The sequence below is a fragment of the Cydia splendana genome, chromosome 6 (assembly GCF_910591565.1).
Source record: "Cydia splendana chromosome 6, ilCydSple1.2, whole genome shotgun sequence".
Classification (NCBI taxonomy): Eukaryota; Metazoa; Arthropoda; class Insecta; order Lepidoptera; family Tortricidae; genus Cydia; species Cydia splendana.
The window spans coordinates 10,009,497-10,029,322 of NC_085965.1; the positions used below are offsets into that span (position 1 = coordinate 10,009,497).

General features: G+C 38.2%; 1 protein-coding gene across 1 annotated transcript in view; it reads left to right on the top strand.

Annotated features, from left to right (window-relative positions):
• The first annotated feature begins 8,765 nt into the window (after nt 1-8,765).
• Nucleotides 8,766-19,826, top strand: part of LOC134791371 (transmembrane protein 94) — a 32,408-nt gene continuing 21,347 nt past the window's right edge. The window contains exons 1-14 of the mRNA XM_063762382.1: nt 8,766-9,009; nt 9,897-10,153; nt 10,604-10,711; nt 11,473-11,621; nt 12,274-12,426; nt 12,672-12,785; nt 13,185-13,279; nt 13,964-14,183; nt 14,592-14,783; nt 15,908-16,092; nt 16,398-16,521; nt 17,225-17,359; nt 17,964-18,109; nt 18,802-18,932. Coding sequence (XP_063618452.1) covers nt 8,903-9,009; nt 9,897-10,153; nt 10,604-10,711; nt 11,473-11,621; nt 12,274-12,426; nt 12,672-12,785; nt 13,185-13,279; nt 13,964-14,183; nt 14,592-14,783; nt 15,908-16,092; nt 16,398-16,521; nt 17,225-17,359; nt 17,964-18,109; nt 18,802-18,932 — 2,116 coding nt within the window. The 5' untranslated portion in view covers nt 8,766-8,902. The remainder of the gene's footprint in view (nt 9,010-9,896; nt 10,154-10,603; nt 10,712-11,472; nt 11,622-12,273; nt 12,427-12,671; nt 12,786-13,184; nt 13,280-13,963; nt 14,184-14,591; nt 14,784-15,907; nt 16,093-16,397; nt 16,522-17,224; nt 17,360-17,963; nt 18,110-18,801; nt 18,933-19,826) is intronic.

The window sequence follows — 19,826 nt, forward strand, 5'->3', positions numbered from 1 at the left end:
CTACAAGGCAATTTTTTTTTTTATTTTAAAATATTGTAAACAATCTTCTGATATTTTGTGAAACGGAAAAGTAACGGAAAAAAATAAAAATAATAATAAACAAAAAGTTCACCCTAGGTGGGATTCGAACCCGGGGTCACAATGCGTGCACACTTTATGAAACCATGTTCTAAACCTTATTACAAAAAGCATAAGGTCCACCGATGGATAGTTAAGAGTATTGCTGTTTCTACCTAAGCCGGTTGTCTGAAAGGAAAAATTCAGCGCAAAAAGTAAAAAAAAAAGGAAAAAATTCACCGATGGCGGGAATAGAACCCAAGTCACAAGCGAATACTTTGTGCTAAGTCAAACATACCTAAGCTGCTTGCTAGATTCAGACCAGACATGCAAGTGTTATATTTTAAATGTCAAACAGCTATGACATTATGACTTTAAAATAACACTTTGCAAGTCTTTGCTTTGAAAAACACTGCAGCGTTACCTTGGTCTTACTCTGCCACCCTAGTTAGTAAGCATGCTAAAAGCAGTTTTCCAGAATTATTAGTCGATTAATGTCTACAAGGCAAATATTTTTTTTTATTTTAAAATATTGTAAACAATCTTCTGATATTTTGTGAAACGGAAAAGTAACGGAAAAAAATAAAAATAATAATAAACAAAAAGTTCACCCTAGGTGGGATTCGAACCCGGGGTCACAATGCGTGCACACTTTATGAAACCATGTTCTAAACCTTATTACAAAAAGCATAAGGTCCACCGATGGATAGTTAAGAGTATTGCTGTTTGTACCTAAGCCGGTTTTCTGAAAGGAGAAACTCAGCGCAAAAAGTAAAAAAAAAACGAAAAAGTTGACCGATGGCGGGAATAGAACCCAAGTCACAAGCGAACACTTTGTGCTAAGTCAAACATACCTAAGCTGCTAGCTAGATTCAGACCAGACATGCAAGTGTTATATTTTAAATGTCAAACAGCTATGACATTATGACTTTAAAATAACACTTTGCAAGTCTTTGCTTTGAAAAACACTGCAGCGTTACCTTGGTCTTACTCTGCCACCCTAGTTAGTAAGCATGCTAAAAGCAGTTTTCCAGAATTATTAGTCGATTAATGTCTACAAGGCAAATATTTTTTTTTATTTTAAAATATTGTAAACAATCTTCTGATATTTTGTGAAACGGAAAAGTAACGGAAAAAAATAAAAATAATAATAAACAAAAAGTTCACCCTAGGTGGGATTCGAACCCGGGGTCACAATGCGTGCACACTTTATGAAACCATGTTCTAAACCTTATTACAAAAAGCATAAGGTCCACCGATGGATAGTTAAGAGTATTGCTGTTTGTACCTAAGCCGGTTTTCTGAAAGGAGAAACTCAGCGCAAAAAGTAAAAAAAAAAACGAAAAAGTTGACCGATGGCGGGAATAGAACCCAAGTCACAAGCGAATACTTTGTGCTAAGTCAAACATACCTAAGCTGCTTGCTAGATTCAGACCAGACATGCAAGTGTTATATTTTAAATGTCAAACAGCTATGACATTATGACTTTAAAATAACACTTTGCATGTCTTTGCTTTGAAAAACACTGCAGCGTTACCTTGGTCTTACTCTGCCACCCTAGTTAGTAAGCATGCTAAAAGCAGTTTTCCAGAATTATTAGTCGATTAATGTCTACAAGGCAAATATTTTTTTTTATTTTAAAATATTGTAAACAATCTTCTGATATTTTGTGAAACGGAAAAGTAACGGAAAAAAATAAAAATAATAATAAACAAAAAGTTCACCCTAGGTGGGATTCGAACCCGGGGTCACAATGCGTGCACACTTTATGAAACCATGTTCTAAACCTTATTACAAAAAGCATAAGGTCCACCGATGGATAGTTAAGAGTATTGCTGTTTGTACCTAAGCCGGTTTTCTGAAAGGAGAAACTCAGCGCAAAAAGTAAAAAAAAAACGAAAAAGTTGACCGATGGCGGGAATAGAACCCAAGTCACAAGCGAACACTTTGTGCTAAGTCAAACATACCTAAGCTGCTAGCTAGATTCAGACCAGACATGCAAGTGTTATATTTTAAATGTCAAACAGCTATGACATTATGACTTTAAAATAACACTTTGCAAGTCTTTGCTTTGAAAAACACTGCAGCGTTACCTTGGTCTTACTCTGCCACCCTAGTTAGTAAGCATGCTAAAAGCAGTTTTCCAGAATTATTAGTCGATTAATGTCTACAAGGCAAATATTTTTTTTTATTTTAAAATATTGTAAACAATCTTCTGATATTTTGTGAAACGGAAAAGTAACGGAAAAAAATAAAAATAATAATAAACAAAAAGTTCACCCTAGGTGGGATTCGAACCCGGGGTCACAATGCGTGCACACTTTATGAAACCATGTTCTAAACCTTATTACAAAAAGCATAAGGTCCACCGATGGATAGTTAAGAGTATTGCTGTTTGTACCTAAGCCGGTTTTCTGAAAGGAGAAACTCAGCGCAAAAAGTAAAAAAAAAAACGAAAAAGTTGACCGATGGCGGGAATAGAACCCAAGTCACAAGCGAATACTTTGTGCTAAGTCAAACATACCTAAGCTGCTTGCTAGATTCAGACCAGACATGCAAGTGTTATATTTTAAATGTCAAACAGCTATGACATTATGACTTTAAAATAACACTTTGCAAGTCTTTGCTTTGAAAAACACTGCAGCGTTACCTTGGTCTTACTCTGCCACCCTAGTTAGTAAGCATGCTAAAAGCAGTTTTCCAGAATTATTAGTCGATTAATGTCTACAAGGCAAATATTTTTTTTTATTTTAAAATATTGTAAACAATCTTCTGATATTTTGTGAAACGGAAAAGTAACGGAAAAAAATAAAAATAATAATAAACAAAAAGTTCACCCTAGGTGGGATTCGAACCCGGGGTCACAATGCGTGCACACTTTATGAAACCATGTTCTAAACCTTATTACAAAAAGCATAAGGTCCACCGATGGATAGTTAAGAGTATTGCTGTTTGTACCTAAGCCAATACTGCTACCGGCTGTGGTGCCGGTAGACAGGTAGAATAACGTTTTTCGATTTTGTGATGTTGGCTGTAGTAGACCCTCAGATATCATTCGCGCGCCAAAAGTCTAGCTGTAAATTACATTACGACTGTTACGAGTAATAAAAGCCCGATATAAGTCGGTCATAAAATAAAAAAATAAATTGTTTATTTCCGAAAAATATTTCTTGGATACAGTTATAACAAAGCATACTAAAGCAATTCACATACCTTTTCTCAAAAATGGACGGCAAAGTCGACTTTGCCGTTTAAAAAATAGGTTGCGAAGCGCGTAGTTTATGGTCAGTCAAAAATTAAATGTTAAAAACATTGCAGTCTCGATTTTGGGACTGCAATGTTGCATACAAATTCCATTATTTGTCGAGTTCCAAACTTTTTAAAAGTTGAAATGGCCATATCAAATGAAGGCACAGGCCCATTAAACAGTCAAACAGATGATTAGTACCGCGACTATTTAGCTGTCTCAAATAGGTTGGCGTATTTTCGGCAGAAAAATACACTTCTTTTTTATTAAAAAAATAAAAAGGCGGCAAAGCTAATTTTTTCAATTGTTTCTACTCTTTTCTGTGAAAATATATACGTAGGAAAGTTGCTTTTGTAAAATATTTCTATGATATTTATATTTCTTACACCATTTTTGAGAAAAGCACTATATATGACTCGGCTGGAAGGCTACTTGCTGGCTTCGGATTCAATTAAACGGACTCCCAAGGTCGTCCGTTTAAAACGAATCCTCAGCCTGCAAGTAGCTACTTCCGAGCCTCGACAATAATGTACTATACTTATTGTGTACCTACTTAACTGACGGAAGGGGCGCAGCTATACGTTATAGTTATCGATAGTGATATCAGCGTTTCACTTCTACTCTACGTATTGTTTACGCGTCGGGCGATACGTATTAATTATGTGAAACTAGACGAGTTTATTTTCGAATAGAGATTGAAATAAATCTAATTATTTTACTACACACCTATTTGTACCTAAGTATAGTATGTCAAAGGACTGTCTAATTTCAAACATAGACAGAGAGAATCATAGTATCTAAAGATAGCATCCAAAAGCAAAATATAGTTTTATTGTTCTTATTTACTGACAAATTGGTTTGAGCTACCATATCCATACTTTTTGAATATAATATAATTTAATATTTAATATTATAAAAGGAACTCTATCTGTCTGTCTGTTACCTCTTCTCGCTTAAATCGCTGAACCGATTTAGATGAAATTTGGTATTTAGATTGTCCGAGTCCCGAGGAAGGACATAGGATAGTTTTTAACCCATAAATCATCCCTGAAAGAGGTGAAATTTTGTATGGGGACTTAACAACAACTGCATAACAAACTTTGTCAATAGGAACTATACCGCCCGCGAGGTGTAGCACCGGCGCTGGTGTACGATTTAGTTGAAATTTGGTATAGAGATAGTTTGAGTCCCGGGGAAGGAGAAAGGATAGGTTTCATTCAATAAATCACCCTTTAAGGGGGTGAAAAGGGGCGTCGAAGTTTGTATGGGGAATCAACAAAACGCAGTATGGATAAAATAATAGCTACCTAAATTACTAATTCCACGCAAACGAAGTCGCGGGCAAAAGCTAGTAAATTATGAATTGAAATAGATGTCTTAAACTAAACAAAAAGTAACCACGCCCTCTAATTGCTGCCGAGGCCACAATCGACCATCGGAAATCCATGGTACAGTCAACGGTAAAAATATGGGTGTAGACAACTTACACAAAAATATGTCCCATAGTTCTTAATTCACTGACATAAGAGTTATGGGACATATTCTTGAAATGATTTGTACACCCATATTTTTACCGTTGACTGTACACCCGCCCTTTCGAAATTGCCCGGCAATGGTTTAATGTAATAAAAAGCGATATAAGCTATAAGCGATTAGTAAAAAAAATATGTATACCTAGTCACGGTACTAAATTTATTAATAGGGTATGAAGCGTATTACTTAATTCTACTACTTTTTCTTCTTCATTTGACATGCCCTAACGGAAGTCGGCGACCGCCTTTGCCATCTCTCTCCTGCTCTTAGCCATTCTTACCAGTGTGGCTGCGTTATCCATGTTCGTCCACTTTTTTACGTTGTCAAGCCAGGTGACCCTCCTTCCCCTTCCTCTCTTGCCATCAATTTTTCCTTCCAATGTTAGTTGTATTCTACTACTTAACTAGTGACAGTAGTGACCATATATTAGATTCCCGGAGAAAAAGAAAACTTCTATTTTAAAAAATCAGTTCGCGTGTGATATGCCTCAAAAGTGTGAAAAAGTGCCGAGCGAGAGCGGGGCAGCCTTTTTAAAAGTTGACACAGTAATATATATTAACATGAAAGGTATTGAAATCTGTAATTTTATAGTTTGGTAAACAAGTAATTGTCAGTAAAAAACTGTTACGAAAAAGAGAGTACTGAGCTATAACCGCGAAAATGAAAAGTTCGCAAATGGCGGGGATCTTTCTCTTTTACTCCAATGAAGGCATATAATTTTTCATTGCAGTAAAAGAGAAAGATCCCCGCAATTTGCGAATTTCGGTTTTTGCAATAGCCTCTCTGTTCTTTCTGCTTAAAATGCTCCACTGAAAAACGACTCTTCCCAAACTATAGATTAAGTACAGGTAAGTAGTTTACCTAGTTTATTTAAAATTAGCAAATACCTAAGTTAACAATGTAACGTTAGGTATATGGTCTGGCAAACCAAATTTGTTAGAAGAAAAGGCAGCAAATTGAAAAAAAATTGGCGGGAAAATTCTATCTCCCATATGAAATTTGAATTTCGCAACTAAATGCTTGGTTTGCCAGGCGATATTAGATTTGTACCTGTATTTGGATACATGTGGCCACTACATATGTATAAGTGGGTGAATCAACTTGTTTTACCACTTATTGCCATAGTTATGGTTTTCTGAACTACAAAACAATGGGTACTCATCCCTTTCTTTTGGGTGCTAGTATCAGCGTAACACTACAAAGACTCTTTCTGAAAGATTATTTGTCTAAAGTGTAATTCTATGGAACTTGCTAACTACTTATGTAAACAAAAGTCAGAAGTAAGTTCATCATTCAGAGACAATTTCAATATGTTTACGTAGTTGTATGTTTACATAGTTAGCAAGTTCCATAGAACGACACTTTATGTTTGATATGAGACAGTCCCTGGACACAATAGGGCTTATTACACTTATCCTGCCTTCAGACGGCTAACGATGAGCCGCGACGTCGGCCCCGATATCGGGCAAGGATCGTTTTACGTTTCATGTGGTTTCATGAAATATTGTCACATCGTTCACAATATTTCTTGGTGTAAAAAATAGTTCAACTACAAAAATATCAACCATGATTGCCAATTCGAGACAAAGTATATGTTACATGTCAAATATTGTTGACGATGCTCTTATATTTCGTGAAATGCAAAACGATCTTGCTCGGGCGCACCGTCGGCCACGATCGTATTAAGGCCCGACGGTGTGGAAGTGTAATAAGCGCTTATAATGTACATAACGTCAAGGAATAGTTGATCCACCCATTTTTTTTTACTAGTTGTGACGTGGCTTCGCCAGTCTCCTTTGTGTCTTTTGAGAGTGTGTGGTACATGTATGGTAACGAATATTGTCAGCTAGAGGTCGGTTCTGTAACTTCCAACAACTTCTGTAAACAGGATTGACGTCCGTACAAACATAGCTAACGTAATGTTACATTTTAAGTAAAAATTAAGGATGACTCACGCTAGACCGCGCGGGATCCGAGCCGAGGCGTTCGACACGTAATTTTCTATGACGGCTGATCGGTGTTCACGTGGTGCTTTCCATATAAAACGAAGCGCTGGAGCTCCGGCTCGGTCTCAGCCCTGTCTAATAGCGTGAGTCATCCTTTATGGTGATCTCCTTAATAGAAATAGAAGGGCTAAATCTATCCTCTCACAAGTGTAACAGGATAATTTCTGCTGTGAGAGACAGCTCTTAGTAGCAAGTTAGCAGAAAGTATCCGGTAGCAGAAAAGGTATAATCCTTAGCCAGAAGATTCCTCCGACGATCTCACTCCTCACATTTTTTTTAGACAGAATAGCATAATCTAGTTATTTATTTGTGACTATATCCTAGAGCCTCAGCGCCCGTTTTTGTACCCGTTTACTATCTGTGAATTATGTAGAATATTGTAAAATATAGGTAGTAGGCAATATAAACTGACTACCTGATAATTATATATTTTTTTTATAATCAGGCAGACCACTAAGCTTATAATGTTTAACGTAGGTATTTTTAGACACTCGCGCGACTTGTAGGTACCTTTACAAACACCACCACCAGACCAGTACAAACGGCAAATATCAATTTACGCTTTTCCTACTGACATATTGGTTTGCCAAACTACAATTATAATGTACCATAATTGGAATATGCTTAGGTATCGACTGCAATGTATTATTAGTTACTGCAATAAAGAATTTGTATTTCCAGTTCGATTGTCAAAGCCTCCATTAGTAGTACCTAGGTGATCATAGGTCCTAGATCCGGGTCATCCGGGGGCTTACGATAACTTGCTTACTCGTCAAGATATGACGAGTAATTATTGTATTTTAAATTGTTAAAAGATTTTTATAGTACTTATTGTTGTGTTGCTATAACTTTGTTAGTGGATTTGTTTAAAATTGCTGTTAAATGTTATAAAATTTGGTAAATAAAGTAATTTAACCATTTTTAAAGTTGTTTTACTTAATGATTAACAGGATGCCTTTAGTTTTTAGGGTAATCAAACTATTTATTATATTAATTTAACCGTACAAAGAATAGTTTTATTACCCTAATCAACCATGAACAGAATTAAAATTTCCCTAAAAAATTACCCTAGTGCAAGTTATTTTGACATATTTCGCTAGATGGCGTAGTGTCTCAACGCTGAGTGTATACTCTATCTCAGTATATATAAGTTACTCTATGCTCGGAAGTATGTGTCAAAAAACAAATCAATAGATAATAATGTCGCCACATTCAAAAAATCATATATATATATATATATATATATATATATATATATAAGATAACTAGAATCTTTTTTAACATTAGTACATAGAGTCTGTGCGGAAAGAGAAGATCGTGGAATGTATTGGGCCATTGGGCCCCATACATTCCACGACTCTTCTCTTTCCGCACAGACTCTATGGTTACTGCCCTAGAATGATATAAATCTGGCTGTAACCGCGAAAATCGAAGTTCGCAAATTGCGGGCATTTTTCTCTGTCACTCTTATTACGCCTTCATTGGAGTAAAAGAGAAAGATCCCCGCAATTTGCGAATATCGGTTTTCGCGGTAGCCCCTCTGGTATAGTTATTTAGCTGAATTTCTTCGCATATGGATCTAGTTAGCATTATAGTGAGTATTATATTCTTTGGGTTAGCATCACAAATTGATCACAAACGCTTTTTAATATACATATCTCTAAACTTCTCAAATATTTCTAAACGAATTGGTCTGAAGTTGTGCTTTCAGCCAGGGTCACGTTTAAATATTTGAATTCAATCATGGCATGAACTTAATTTGTTTCTTGATTTAATAGAAAAACGCTGAGTAACGTAAAAAAATGTTTCTTTTTTTCATTTATATTGCATCATTTTAAAAAATAAATTAAATTCGTCACAAATAACAACAACACAGAAAAGTTTCAGAACGTAACATTGTCAGTCAGCTGAGATTTATTTGTATCGCAATCGCAGTACCTATAAATAATCTAATTTTAATTATATGGATTATGGGACTTAATGATTATAACTAAATTAGTATTATGTTAATTACTAGAGTGATAATAAACATGTGAATTCGTAACAATATAATAATAACATGGATACCCGGCAAACATTAGGGTATTCAACCAAAGCGGCTCTCGTTCAACTCCGAGATGGAATCCGTAGTGTTATCGAGGAGCACAAACAGAATAATCAGACCGGGTACGTGTTTACATAACATCTATAACACCCATAGTCGCTGCGTAGCTACCCTCACGTTTCTATATTAACAGGTTAATTTTGAAAATGTTTTGTTACAAAAATAGAATACTCTGCCTTATCAAAACATCGGCAGATCCCATGAACTGTATTGGATATTTGCTAATGGCCATTTGTTGATAGTATAATTCATCTATCATTGTGTGTTTGAGATTCTTGTGAAGTAATCAACACTCTTTTATTAAAATTATGTATAAGTAATACGAGAGCGGTGGTGGCCGAGTGGATATGACGTCCGACTTTCAATCCGGAGGTCGCGGGTTCAAATCCTGGCTCGTACAAATGAGTTTTTCGGAACTTATGTACGAAATATCATTTGATATTTACCACTAGCTTTTCGGTGAAGGAAAACATCGTGAGGAAACCTGCATACATCTGCGAAGAAATTCAAAGGTGTATGTGAAGTCCCCAATCCGCATTGGGCTAGCGTGGGGACTATAGCCCAAGCCCTCTCGCGCATGAGAGGAGGCCTGTGCCCAGCAGTGGGACGTATATAGGCTGAAATGATGATGATGATGATAAGTAATCTAAGTTACTTATATCAATTTATTTATGTGTTGGTCTAACTAAAACAAATATGTAAAGAAGTACCATGATAATAAGGGTAGTAAGCCGATTTCTTAATGTGGCAACACTGTCCAGTAGCTGCACAGTGGTGCCGTATTAGGAGATCAGTTCCCTACCCTTATTTTCTTGGATACAAATTGAAGTGTTGGGTTATTAGATCCCTGTTGGTCACTGATGTCACTACATTAAATATAAATATAAAGATAAAGATATAGTTAAATATATTGATATTCAAATATAATATGTACTCTTTTTTATTTCAGATATGGATTTATCAAAAATATTATATCTTTTTCTTCGGAGAAGGTGTTGTTGTCCGGCGTAGCATACACAATCACATTACTATATATAATTTGCCTTATTTTGACATTTTTTCTTGGAGACTATGTGAAAGCAGATGGCTATTTACTATTGGAGGCTCTGTTCCTTTTTGTGATACTGATAATTAACTTTTTGGTAGCACTTAATGAAGAATATTTATATAGAAATGAAATACCTCATAGAGTTAAGAAAGTTCTAGGTGAGTATACATTTTAAACCAATTTAAAGTTATGTTATGTATTGAATGTTAGCGTAAAAGTTTAGGATAATTTTCAAATGTGTATCTTTGTAATCAGACTGACAATAAAGAAAAAAGTCCATAAAATCAACTATAACACAGTACTTTAGTTATCAACGAGTAGATTAAAGTCAATGGTAAGAGATAAGTTTTTTTATCAACAAAGGTTATCAAAAATATCTTGATTTTATGTAATATTAAATTTTTATCAAAATGGACATATTGATTTGTTAAAATTGTTCAATAATCCTAATAAAATATTATTAAAATAGATCCTTTTAAAATTGTACATTAAATACATGCATCATTTTTAAGAACAAAGAAAATGAACCTTATGTTCAGATGAAGGGAAAGAGAACCTTCTTTTCCCTGAAAAACACAATGATAAAATAATCTTTTTTATGTTAACAGAAACACTGGATGATGCCATAGATAGGTCAATCTGGAAGGAAGGGCACTACCCCCACTTGTGTGCCCCATTCTCTCCGTGCGTCATACTGCAGTGGACTTACAGAGATGGTAAACAATACTGAATTACTGACCATGGCAATTTCTGTCTTTGTGATCTGGCACGTTCCTTCACGTACGCACCAATTCGAAAAAGATTCTGCTTACTGTCTAACTTCGCACTGCTATACTGTGGGCCTACCGCGAACTACGTTCGACGTGTTGCCTCTCTGTTGCACATGTAAATTCGTAGGTAAGTGTGACAGGGAGGCAACACGTCCCCTCTGGTAATGTCGTACCTACCTGAGTATTGCAAGTAGTAAGGGCACATTTACTTATGTAAAATAATATTCTTAAAGATCTGCACAATATCCACGATTTTCACACAGGGTGACTAAAACGAGACTTAACCGTGAATGACGTGAATGTTTAAACTTGAAATTACGTCCGTCGAGACTTTACGAGCTGTGCGAGTTTTTAGAATTACCCGCACTTGATCTTTGTTTAACATCTTGAAAACAGTTTTGTAAATAAAGACCTTTTCACATTCTTAATCGAAATTTAGAGGCCATTTTAGAGTTCTCATCCTAAATGTCCCGACTTGTTTTTTTCTGTAGGAGCATTGATATGTAGCTCAATCTATAAACCTCTGCTCGTCGCTCAGCTGCCCTCTTAAGCCGCGGACTAGATGCAAATGTCACGCATTCATACATTGCGCTCGACTAAGACTGGCCTTGGTTTGCCGCTCGTGAGACGCTTGCGTCCAGTCCGCGGCCTCACTACCAGACCGCCTTCAAATCATATGAACAAGTATTCTTCCATGATTTACAAAGGTATGGTGGTGAATCTCCCATGGTCGCTGCTGGTGGAGGGCGATGTTGTGATGCTAAGGCCCGGGCAGGAGGTGCCGGGGCACTGCCGCGGGCTGGACCCTGATGACCCGGAGCTGTTCTTTGGACAGACCTTTCAGCCTAGCTCACAGGTAAAATTCTGTTCAACAACTCTCACCGTTCAACTAGTGAAAATAAATACATAGATGCTTGTAACATGAAGTTTGCATACCGTCATGATTAGTGTTGAGGCCCACCATTAAAAATTTTACTATTTTTATTTCAACCGTGTTGTATAGTAAATTGGGATGAATTTTGTATGTTTTCGAATTTAAACTGTTGTGAGACATACTAACATTGAATAATTTTACGGTTAAGACTCACTTGTTTTTAGTCACTCGCGCGACATGTTTCGGAGAGCTCATGCTCATGCTCTCCGAAACATGTCGCGCGAGTGACTACAAACAAGTGAGTCTAAACCGTAAAATTATTCAATTTTGTATGTTTTAAAAAGCAATGAAACATAAGAATTGCCACTTTATTTGGTTTATGTAAGGTTCTAATTATGTCGTTTTTTTTTCACATTTAATACGATTTCCCGTTTTCTTAAACGGAAAAATGTTTTTTTTTCTGTAGGTTGAAACGGAGTGTACATTGTAATACACATTGGGCCTTACTAGGCTACTACTTATATCACAACTATCGTGACTTCTCTTCCTTCGTTCCAATACCAAAATAATTAACAGTATTCAGTAAAGATTCAATTTGATCTCTAATACGATATTAATAAAGTCTGTATTCCAGTACAAGGAGAACTTCAGCACGCCACGCGTACGTGAGCCGCACCAGAACCGCTCGTACCGAATGTGCGAGACGCCCTTTCTGAAGAACCTTCGCCTGGCTTTGGAGCAGGCCACGTGTCGGCCACGCACCGTCTTTGAAAAACAGAGGTACCTGGTACGTTTATTGATGCATTATTTATGTATTGTTAATTACACGATGTGAATCTTCATTGTAGTAGTTTCGACGCCAAAATTTGAAATCAGTATCATAACCCTGGCATTTAATAGAGGCATTTGTTCTACTTAACCCTTTGAACACCACGCCTATCGTGTCCCGGCGCGTCATCGTGAACATTGTCACGTGAATGAAGTCCATGTTTAGCCCTAGAAGTCATTTACATGAGAGTTTGACTTTTCCAGTGCACAGTAAAAATCATGGAAGGCATAGCACTGCCCCTTGTGATCCTCCTGGTTGTGGTGGCGTCATTCGTGCGTCACGTGTACCAACTGCCCGGCGTCACGCACTGGACAGAGGTAAGACCTATTTTTGAACAAGGGTAAAAATCATGGCGGGCAGGGCACAGGACTGCGGCAAATACTTCCTACAATAAATCCTTCATTGTTAAACACACGTTAGGTGACTTTCAGCTGCTCCGGTATTCGAATGGGACATCGCTATATAGTTGCATAGAGCTCTATCGCCCACACACCACATGCTTCAGCCTCAACGCCCTCAACGCACGTCACGCAACGTCAGTGTGATAATGATAACCACGTTAGGACAGTGCCTAGCGACCGACGAGTGTCTACCGCAAGAATAGGCACTTTATACTATACTATTTTAACGACCCCTCTTTTTCCAATGATCCTTATTTACGTAACAAATCGTTAGAGTATAGAGTACAAGGTTAATTGTTTCCCGTTTCTCTTCAGGTGTACTTTTTGCAAACGGTGGCGGCGTCGCTGCCGCTCTTGCAGATCATATTCCCCGTCGTGTGGGTCGCTCTCAACTGCTACGGGATGGCACGGTCAGTGCTCATCACCAATCATCGTTAATTTTCCAGCAATTTTGGTGCAGCACAGTAATAATAAAGGAATTTCTTCAATTTTTTTCTAGGGAGAGGATTGCTTAAGCTTATATTACTGTTATTAACCCTAATTATCTATTCCACCTAGAGGAGGGCATACAGATGCTTTTAACCAACAACGCTGCACCAAAATTGCTGGAAAATTAACGATCCCTGCTCATCACTTATACTTCATTGTCGTTCTTTCAAAGAGTTATTAATTGTAGAACAAGTATAAAGCCCTAGAAAAAATCTAAATCCAAACTTGATTGGCACTTGGAATATAATACTCCGCCATATGTTTTGTGGCAAGTGAATTGTCAAATGCTAACTGTTGATATTCGAAGTTACCCTATACCGTATTAAGTCGTTCAGGTGGTCTAGCATAAGTTGCTTTCTCGCGCTCGAGTTCATACTTGAAGTCGCGCTAGATGTATGGAGTCGCGCGCGAGAACGCAACTCATGCTAGATCGACAGATTCAAGGCAAGATTTTTTATTAGACTTCACTCTTTGTAAAAGAGTCTGCTATTTATAACTACATATATGTTTTAAAGTCATAATTTTCTTAGAGTTGTCCTGAAACGCTATGTAGTCATCTTGGTATCTTAAAAAATATAAAAATATCTAAACTTTCCTTCTTACAGGTTTAAACTGCTCTCTGAGACCCGTCAAAAGTACGTCCGTACGAAATCCTGCTCGATATCAGAGGATGCCAGTGACCCCCTCATTAAAGCGCTCAGCGAATCCAACTTAAAGCCAGAGAGTCTTAAGTCTCTGTGGAAGACGTTCTATAATATCCTGACGGGGAAAGAGGACATGGTTGTTCGGACAGCGAATATTGTGCATGTGTTGGGGTCTTTGTCGGTAAGTTTGATTCTAAACAGTCTAAACTCTTAGGGGAAAATATACTGTGGAAATCCCCTTAATAAATAAGTCAGCTACCCTTATCGATAGACTCTTTAGCATCTTGAAGGTATTTTTTTAAATTGATATATAATCCACACCATTGACGCTTCACTATAGTAATAGGTATGAGTTAACTTCCAAAGCAGACTGGAAAAATAAACTTCTTCGTCCTCATAATTTTTGTTATTCGGATTTAAACTTCGCACCTGGTTAATGATTAACGTAACCTATTACGGGACAAGTTAGTAAATCACCACTGGAAGATATTGTTCAACGGCTTTATATCGTGTAATAGACATGTTGCTAAATTATAGTAAAAACATCTTAATTTTAATGTTACTTATGAAGATATTTTTTTAATTGCAGGCCCTATGCTGCGTGGACAAGAAAGGCATTCTATCCTGGCCTAATCCCACAGCGGAAAAGGTGTTCTTCCTGCGCAACTCAAACTCCGCGTCCGCCGCGTCCAGCAAGACCAGCCTGGCGGGCTCCATGCGACAGAGCCAGACCAACCTCGAGCAGGAGCCGAAACCGAACGAACCGTCCACCATCGTAGAGGTGATTTCATTATTATATATCTCTCAAACTCCGCGTCCGCCGCGTCCAGCAAGACCAGTCTGGCGGGCTCCATGCGACAGAGCCAGACCAACCTCGAGCAGGAGCCGAAACAAAACGAACCGTCCACCATTGTTGAGGTGATCTCATTATATGTATCTTCATAGATAGGTATCTATGAAGACACATTATTGAACTTCTTTGTGGTACAATAGCGTTTAAGCGTTTGATCAAGCGGTTGCGTCACATATTTAATTACACAGACGGGTCTACCGCGATATAATTTCATTGTTTTTACCTTAAATTCCGACCCGCTTGTTTGTTGTTGTTGTGTTGTTTCTTTGTCGTTTGTAGACTCGTTTGTGTAATTAAATATGTGTACAAAACGCGATTGCGTCACGTTTTGGTTACATCCTAAAATTAAGAAAGCTAAAACATTCATACTAATTATTGTTTGTATGACATTAATGTCATGGCTTAATACAACTTGACTAGCTTTACAGGGGGTTATGCCAAATATTAGTGAGTCAAACTCACAATCACCGAGAAATCATTTCCATATTAAGATTGTTTCTTTTAGTCCTCATCGTTAGTACTTAGTAACATTGTACTTTCGGTTTTGTAACACGGGATTGACATCAAGGTTTATAGAAATTTCCTTTAGATGTGTCTCGGTGATTTCTTAATGATTCGAAAAACTCATTGTTGAATAAGAGCGTTTTCACATTCCTCCTCCAGATCCTACATCCGATATCGGATATCGGATCTCACATCCCCGTAGTAAGGCCGCGCGGGACGGGCCCGGGCGCCATCTTTAGCGGTCACGCACACTACAATAAACATTATGCCTACAGCTGACGGGGGTGCGACGACATGGCTAAATTTATCGGAGGCGCCTTTCCAATATCGGATGTCGGAAGGCGCCTATGACAAAAACAGACGAAGGAGAGTGCCATTGGCATTAAGTCCGCCTTTTTTGCGTTATTTATCGTTTTTTAGTAATAATGATTTATTAAATGCATATATAAATACAGAGAAACACATATATCTTACATATTACTTTCCGACATCCGATATCGGATCGGACAATGTGAAACCGCTCTAACGGATCAATACTTTGTTCCCAGGTTCTAGACCTGACCCACGACCAGAACGCGCCGTTCAGCGTGGAGTTCGACGACCAGCGCTGGCGGCAGCACCTGGCGCGGCTGAAGCCGCTGGGGCTCGCCGCCTTGCTCAACACGTGCGCGCCCGCTCCCAGGCACACTTACGCGCACTTCTGTTCGCATCTCACGTGCGAGGCGCAGTACAGGTGTGTACGATTACAAACATTGTGAAACTGTTACATCTTACCGTTAGAGTTACATGATTATTATCTCTGTATATATCTCTGTCCCTATCTCTCGTACGCAATAATGCCTTCAGTAGTTCGGCGAAGGCTGTAGTTGCGTAATTCGTAGTACAAGGAAGCTGTCAGTCAACATTTGAGCCACCGTTTTTGCGTTTGCGCACGCGCTGGTCTAGTTAAGATAATGTTTGTATAGTGTAGATTAAGGATGTGTCACTAAAACTATTATATTGTAATGAATCTTATCATAAATAGCCATCTTCTTCCAGCGAGGATCTAGTACCGGTAACTAACCGCCGTTGTCTCTGCGAATTGGCGAAGCAAATAGGATTCACTGAGTCTGTGGAGGAATCCTACACCATCCAAGAGTGTCTACCAATCTTCAGGCATTTAGTAAGTGTTTAAAGCTTTGGACTTGGTGTAAGCGTTTGACACAGTATCAATACTATACTTTCTTGGAATCAATAAATGAATCGGAGTAAGAAGCATTTTTAGGGTTCCGTACCCAAAGGGTAAAACGGGACCCTATTACTAAGACTTCGCTGTCCGTCCGTCCGTCCGTCCGTCCGTCTGTCACCAGGCTGTATCTCACGAACCGTGATAGCTAGACAGTTGAAATTTTCACAGATGATGTATTTCTGTTGCCGCTATAACAACAAATACTAAAAACAGAATAAAATAAAGATTTAAATGGGGCTCCCATACAACAAACGTGATTTTTGACCAAAGTTAAGCAACGTCGGGAGTGGTCAGTACTTGGATGGGTGACCGTTTTTTTTTTGCTTTTTTTTTGTTTTTTTTTTTTTTTTTTTTATATGGTACGGAACCTTTCGTGCGCGAGTCCGACTCGCACTTGCCCGATTTTTTTATACCTCTTGTTAGGAGCTGCCTTCTTAATTTCTGAAGCAACGATAGAATTGATAACGTAAAAAAAGTAGATGGATTACTTACCGAAAGCAAGAAAAATATTCCACAAGGAAGCATCTTTGGTCATTTACTTTAAAACCCATTATTATTCAATGTTAGGTATGTTCCATTGAAGTCTAGCTGAAGTTTAGATTTAGACCTGGATTTACTTTGGTACTCGTTTTCACAGCAAGCGGACACTATACGTCGTGAGACGCGTTTCGTGCGCTCCCTGCACCTGAGCACGCGCGTCAAGGTGCCCCTTCCACACATGCTCGCAGTCGTCGTCAAGGATCAGGCCAATCAGCTGCAGATGCTTACACAAGTGAGTTCCAGCGTATTTTTGCCAATTTCAATTTGTAACCGGGGATGGTCAGAAGGGCTCCTGTGATTACACGAATAACTAAAGAAGGGATTACTCACTGAAAATAATGTCGTAAGGTCGCGTGCGTTGCATCTCAGAATCGGACTGCCAGTGTGGCGCACGTGAGGTGATTGAGTGATTGGGTTAGAGTGAATGTGATGAATGGTGAGTGTATGAAGATTAGGGGGTTCACAGACGTGTGTATGAGGGTGTGTCTACACGTCTGTGTGGGAACTAAGGGCTGTGCTACAAATTTCTGAGAAAATGTATGAAGATATTTTCTTGAGGTGCTACAATGTATGAAAACAGCGGAGGGCAGTTAAAACAAAACAAACCGATATTGCATGCTGCGCTAAAATTACTACCTGCTGATAATGACTAATGATAAAATGATAATGTGCCCCCCTGTTTGTAATTTGTATTTATCGTCCTGCTGCCTACCATCCACAAGTTTACAAGGTGTTTCAGTCAAAGAAAACCAGGCTCTATTATACTATTTATATTTAGGTAGCAAACAGTCATCAATTCAGTCAGTACCAACAATTACATATCTGTTTCTTTACAGGGCACAGCAGACATTATACTAGACTCGTGCGTGGATTACTGGAATGGGCGGGACTTGACGCCAATCTCGCCGTCTGACCGCAAGAAGATCATTGATTTCTACCAGCGCAATTCGCTCACGGCCTACTGTACTGCTTTTGCATATAAGTTAGTAAACAATCTTGTCCCAGTGTGGGATACTGTCCCAACAGTTTCCAAATTCAATCATAGTTTAAGGTGTTATTTTATGGAAATTGCCAACTATGTAAACAAACCGGCATATTGAAATTGTTCTTGAATGATGAATTTACTAGTGACTTTTGTTTACATAGTTAGCAAGTTCCATAGAATGACACTTTACAAGCAATATAAGTCATAAACGGGCTGTCAAGTCAACTATTGATATTAGGCTGGAAACTAGGATATTCACCTTTACCTGGTGCCTCCACTTCTTATACGGTGCTATTGCGTGAAGAGATCACTAAATGCTCGAATGCGTTGTTACTTCTACATAGCAACAAAGTTTGCGTATTGTGTCCGAGCGGTTCGCGAAAGGCACGCTAACGACGTACCCCCTTATTCATAAACGTTTACTAAAATTGACAAGCCGATAATAATCGTTTGTCCCTTTCCGACGTATTGGTATGATGGAAAGGGACAAACGATTATTATCGGGTTGTCAACTTTAGTAAACGTTTATGAATAAGGTGGGTATTCGCCACGTCTGGACAGACGTTTAAAGAACCTTCTGAAACCCAAAAAACTGATATTTTGGGATTGCATCTTTAAAATATGACATCACAATCGCAATCGATATGTAAAAAAGTCAATACTGATTCTATATCTTTTTTGGACTTCAGACCGTTGACCCGCGGCATCTCGCCATCCTTGTCACGCATGTACCTGGAACTACCGGCAGACAGTCGGCAGTTGTATGCGCCCCATTCCCAACAGTGGGCAGATGCTCCCGCCTTACACTTTCACTCCACCGGTGAGTAGGATATTTTTAAGGACCTAGTCAAGTAGGTATAGTCTGGCAAACCTTTATATTAGTAGTATAAGTCTCTTGTGACCAATTGGTGGGACGTCAAAAGAACTCAATTCTCGCCGACTCGCCTGTTTCTGTTACTTATATTAGTTACTTATCATTTTTCGAAACAGTTCTAAAGCTTAAAGGGGCCCACTGATTACCAGTCCGCCGGACGATATCAGCCTGTCAGTTGACCGCAAAAGGCCACACACTAAACAGTTCTCTGTCAGTTTTCGGCCTGACGACTTACACGAACCGATAGTGTGTGGCCGCCTGACGATTCCAGTCAGCGCCGACAGATATCCGCCGGACGGTCCGTGGCCTAGAGTCCAGTCTAACACACATCATGAGGTAGCCGGCCGGCGATCGACACACGTTACAGCATTAGTAAATTCTACTTTATTCCTAGTACTTAAGAGTTCATAGTCCCTAAAATAAGCATACGACTTTTTGTCTTCGAACATCACGGATCCAATACTTAATTTATGACGCTGATATTTGCTTGTAATTTCATACACAATTTTAAGGCCAGTAGACCTTATTAACCTTAAATACGGTAGGGCTTCTGTCAAATTGAAATAGAATCAGTAAAAAAAAACAGATATGTACGTTAGTAAAATTCAACTTTAATTCTAGTAGTTAGAGTTCATAGTTGGTTCATAGGCATCATTTTAATTTTAAGGCATGAATACAACAATGCGAAGGTTGCATAGTATCTAGTTTGTCAAGACTTTTCTTTATTTATCATGTTGTTACCTCGCAACTGTTGTTTACTGTCAGTCAAAAATAAATGTCATAGAGAGAATTATAACATAAACCTTATTTTTTTCTCTATTAATTTTAAATGTGACATGT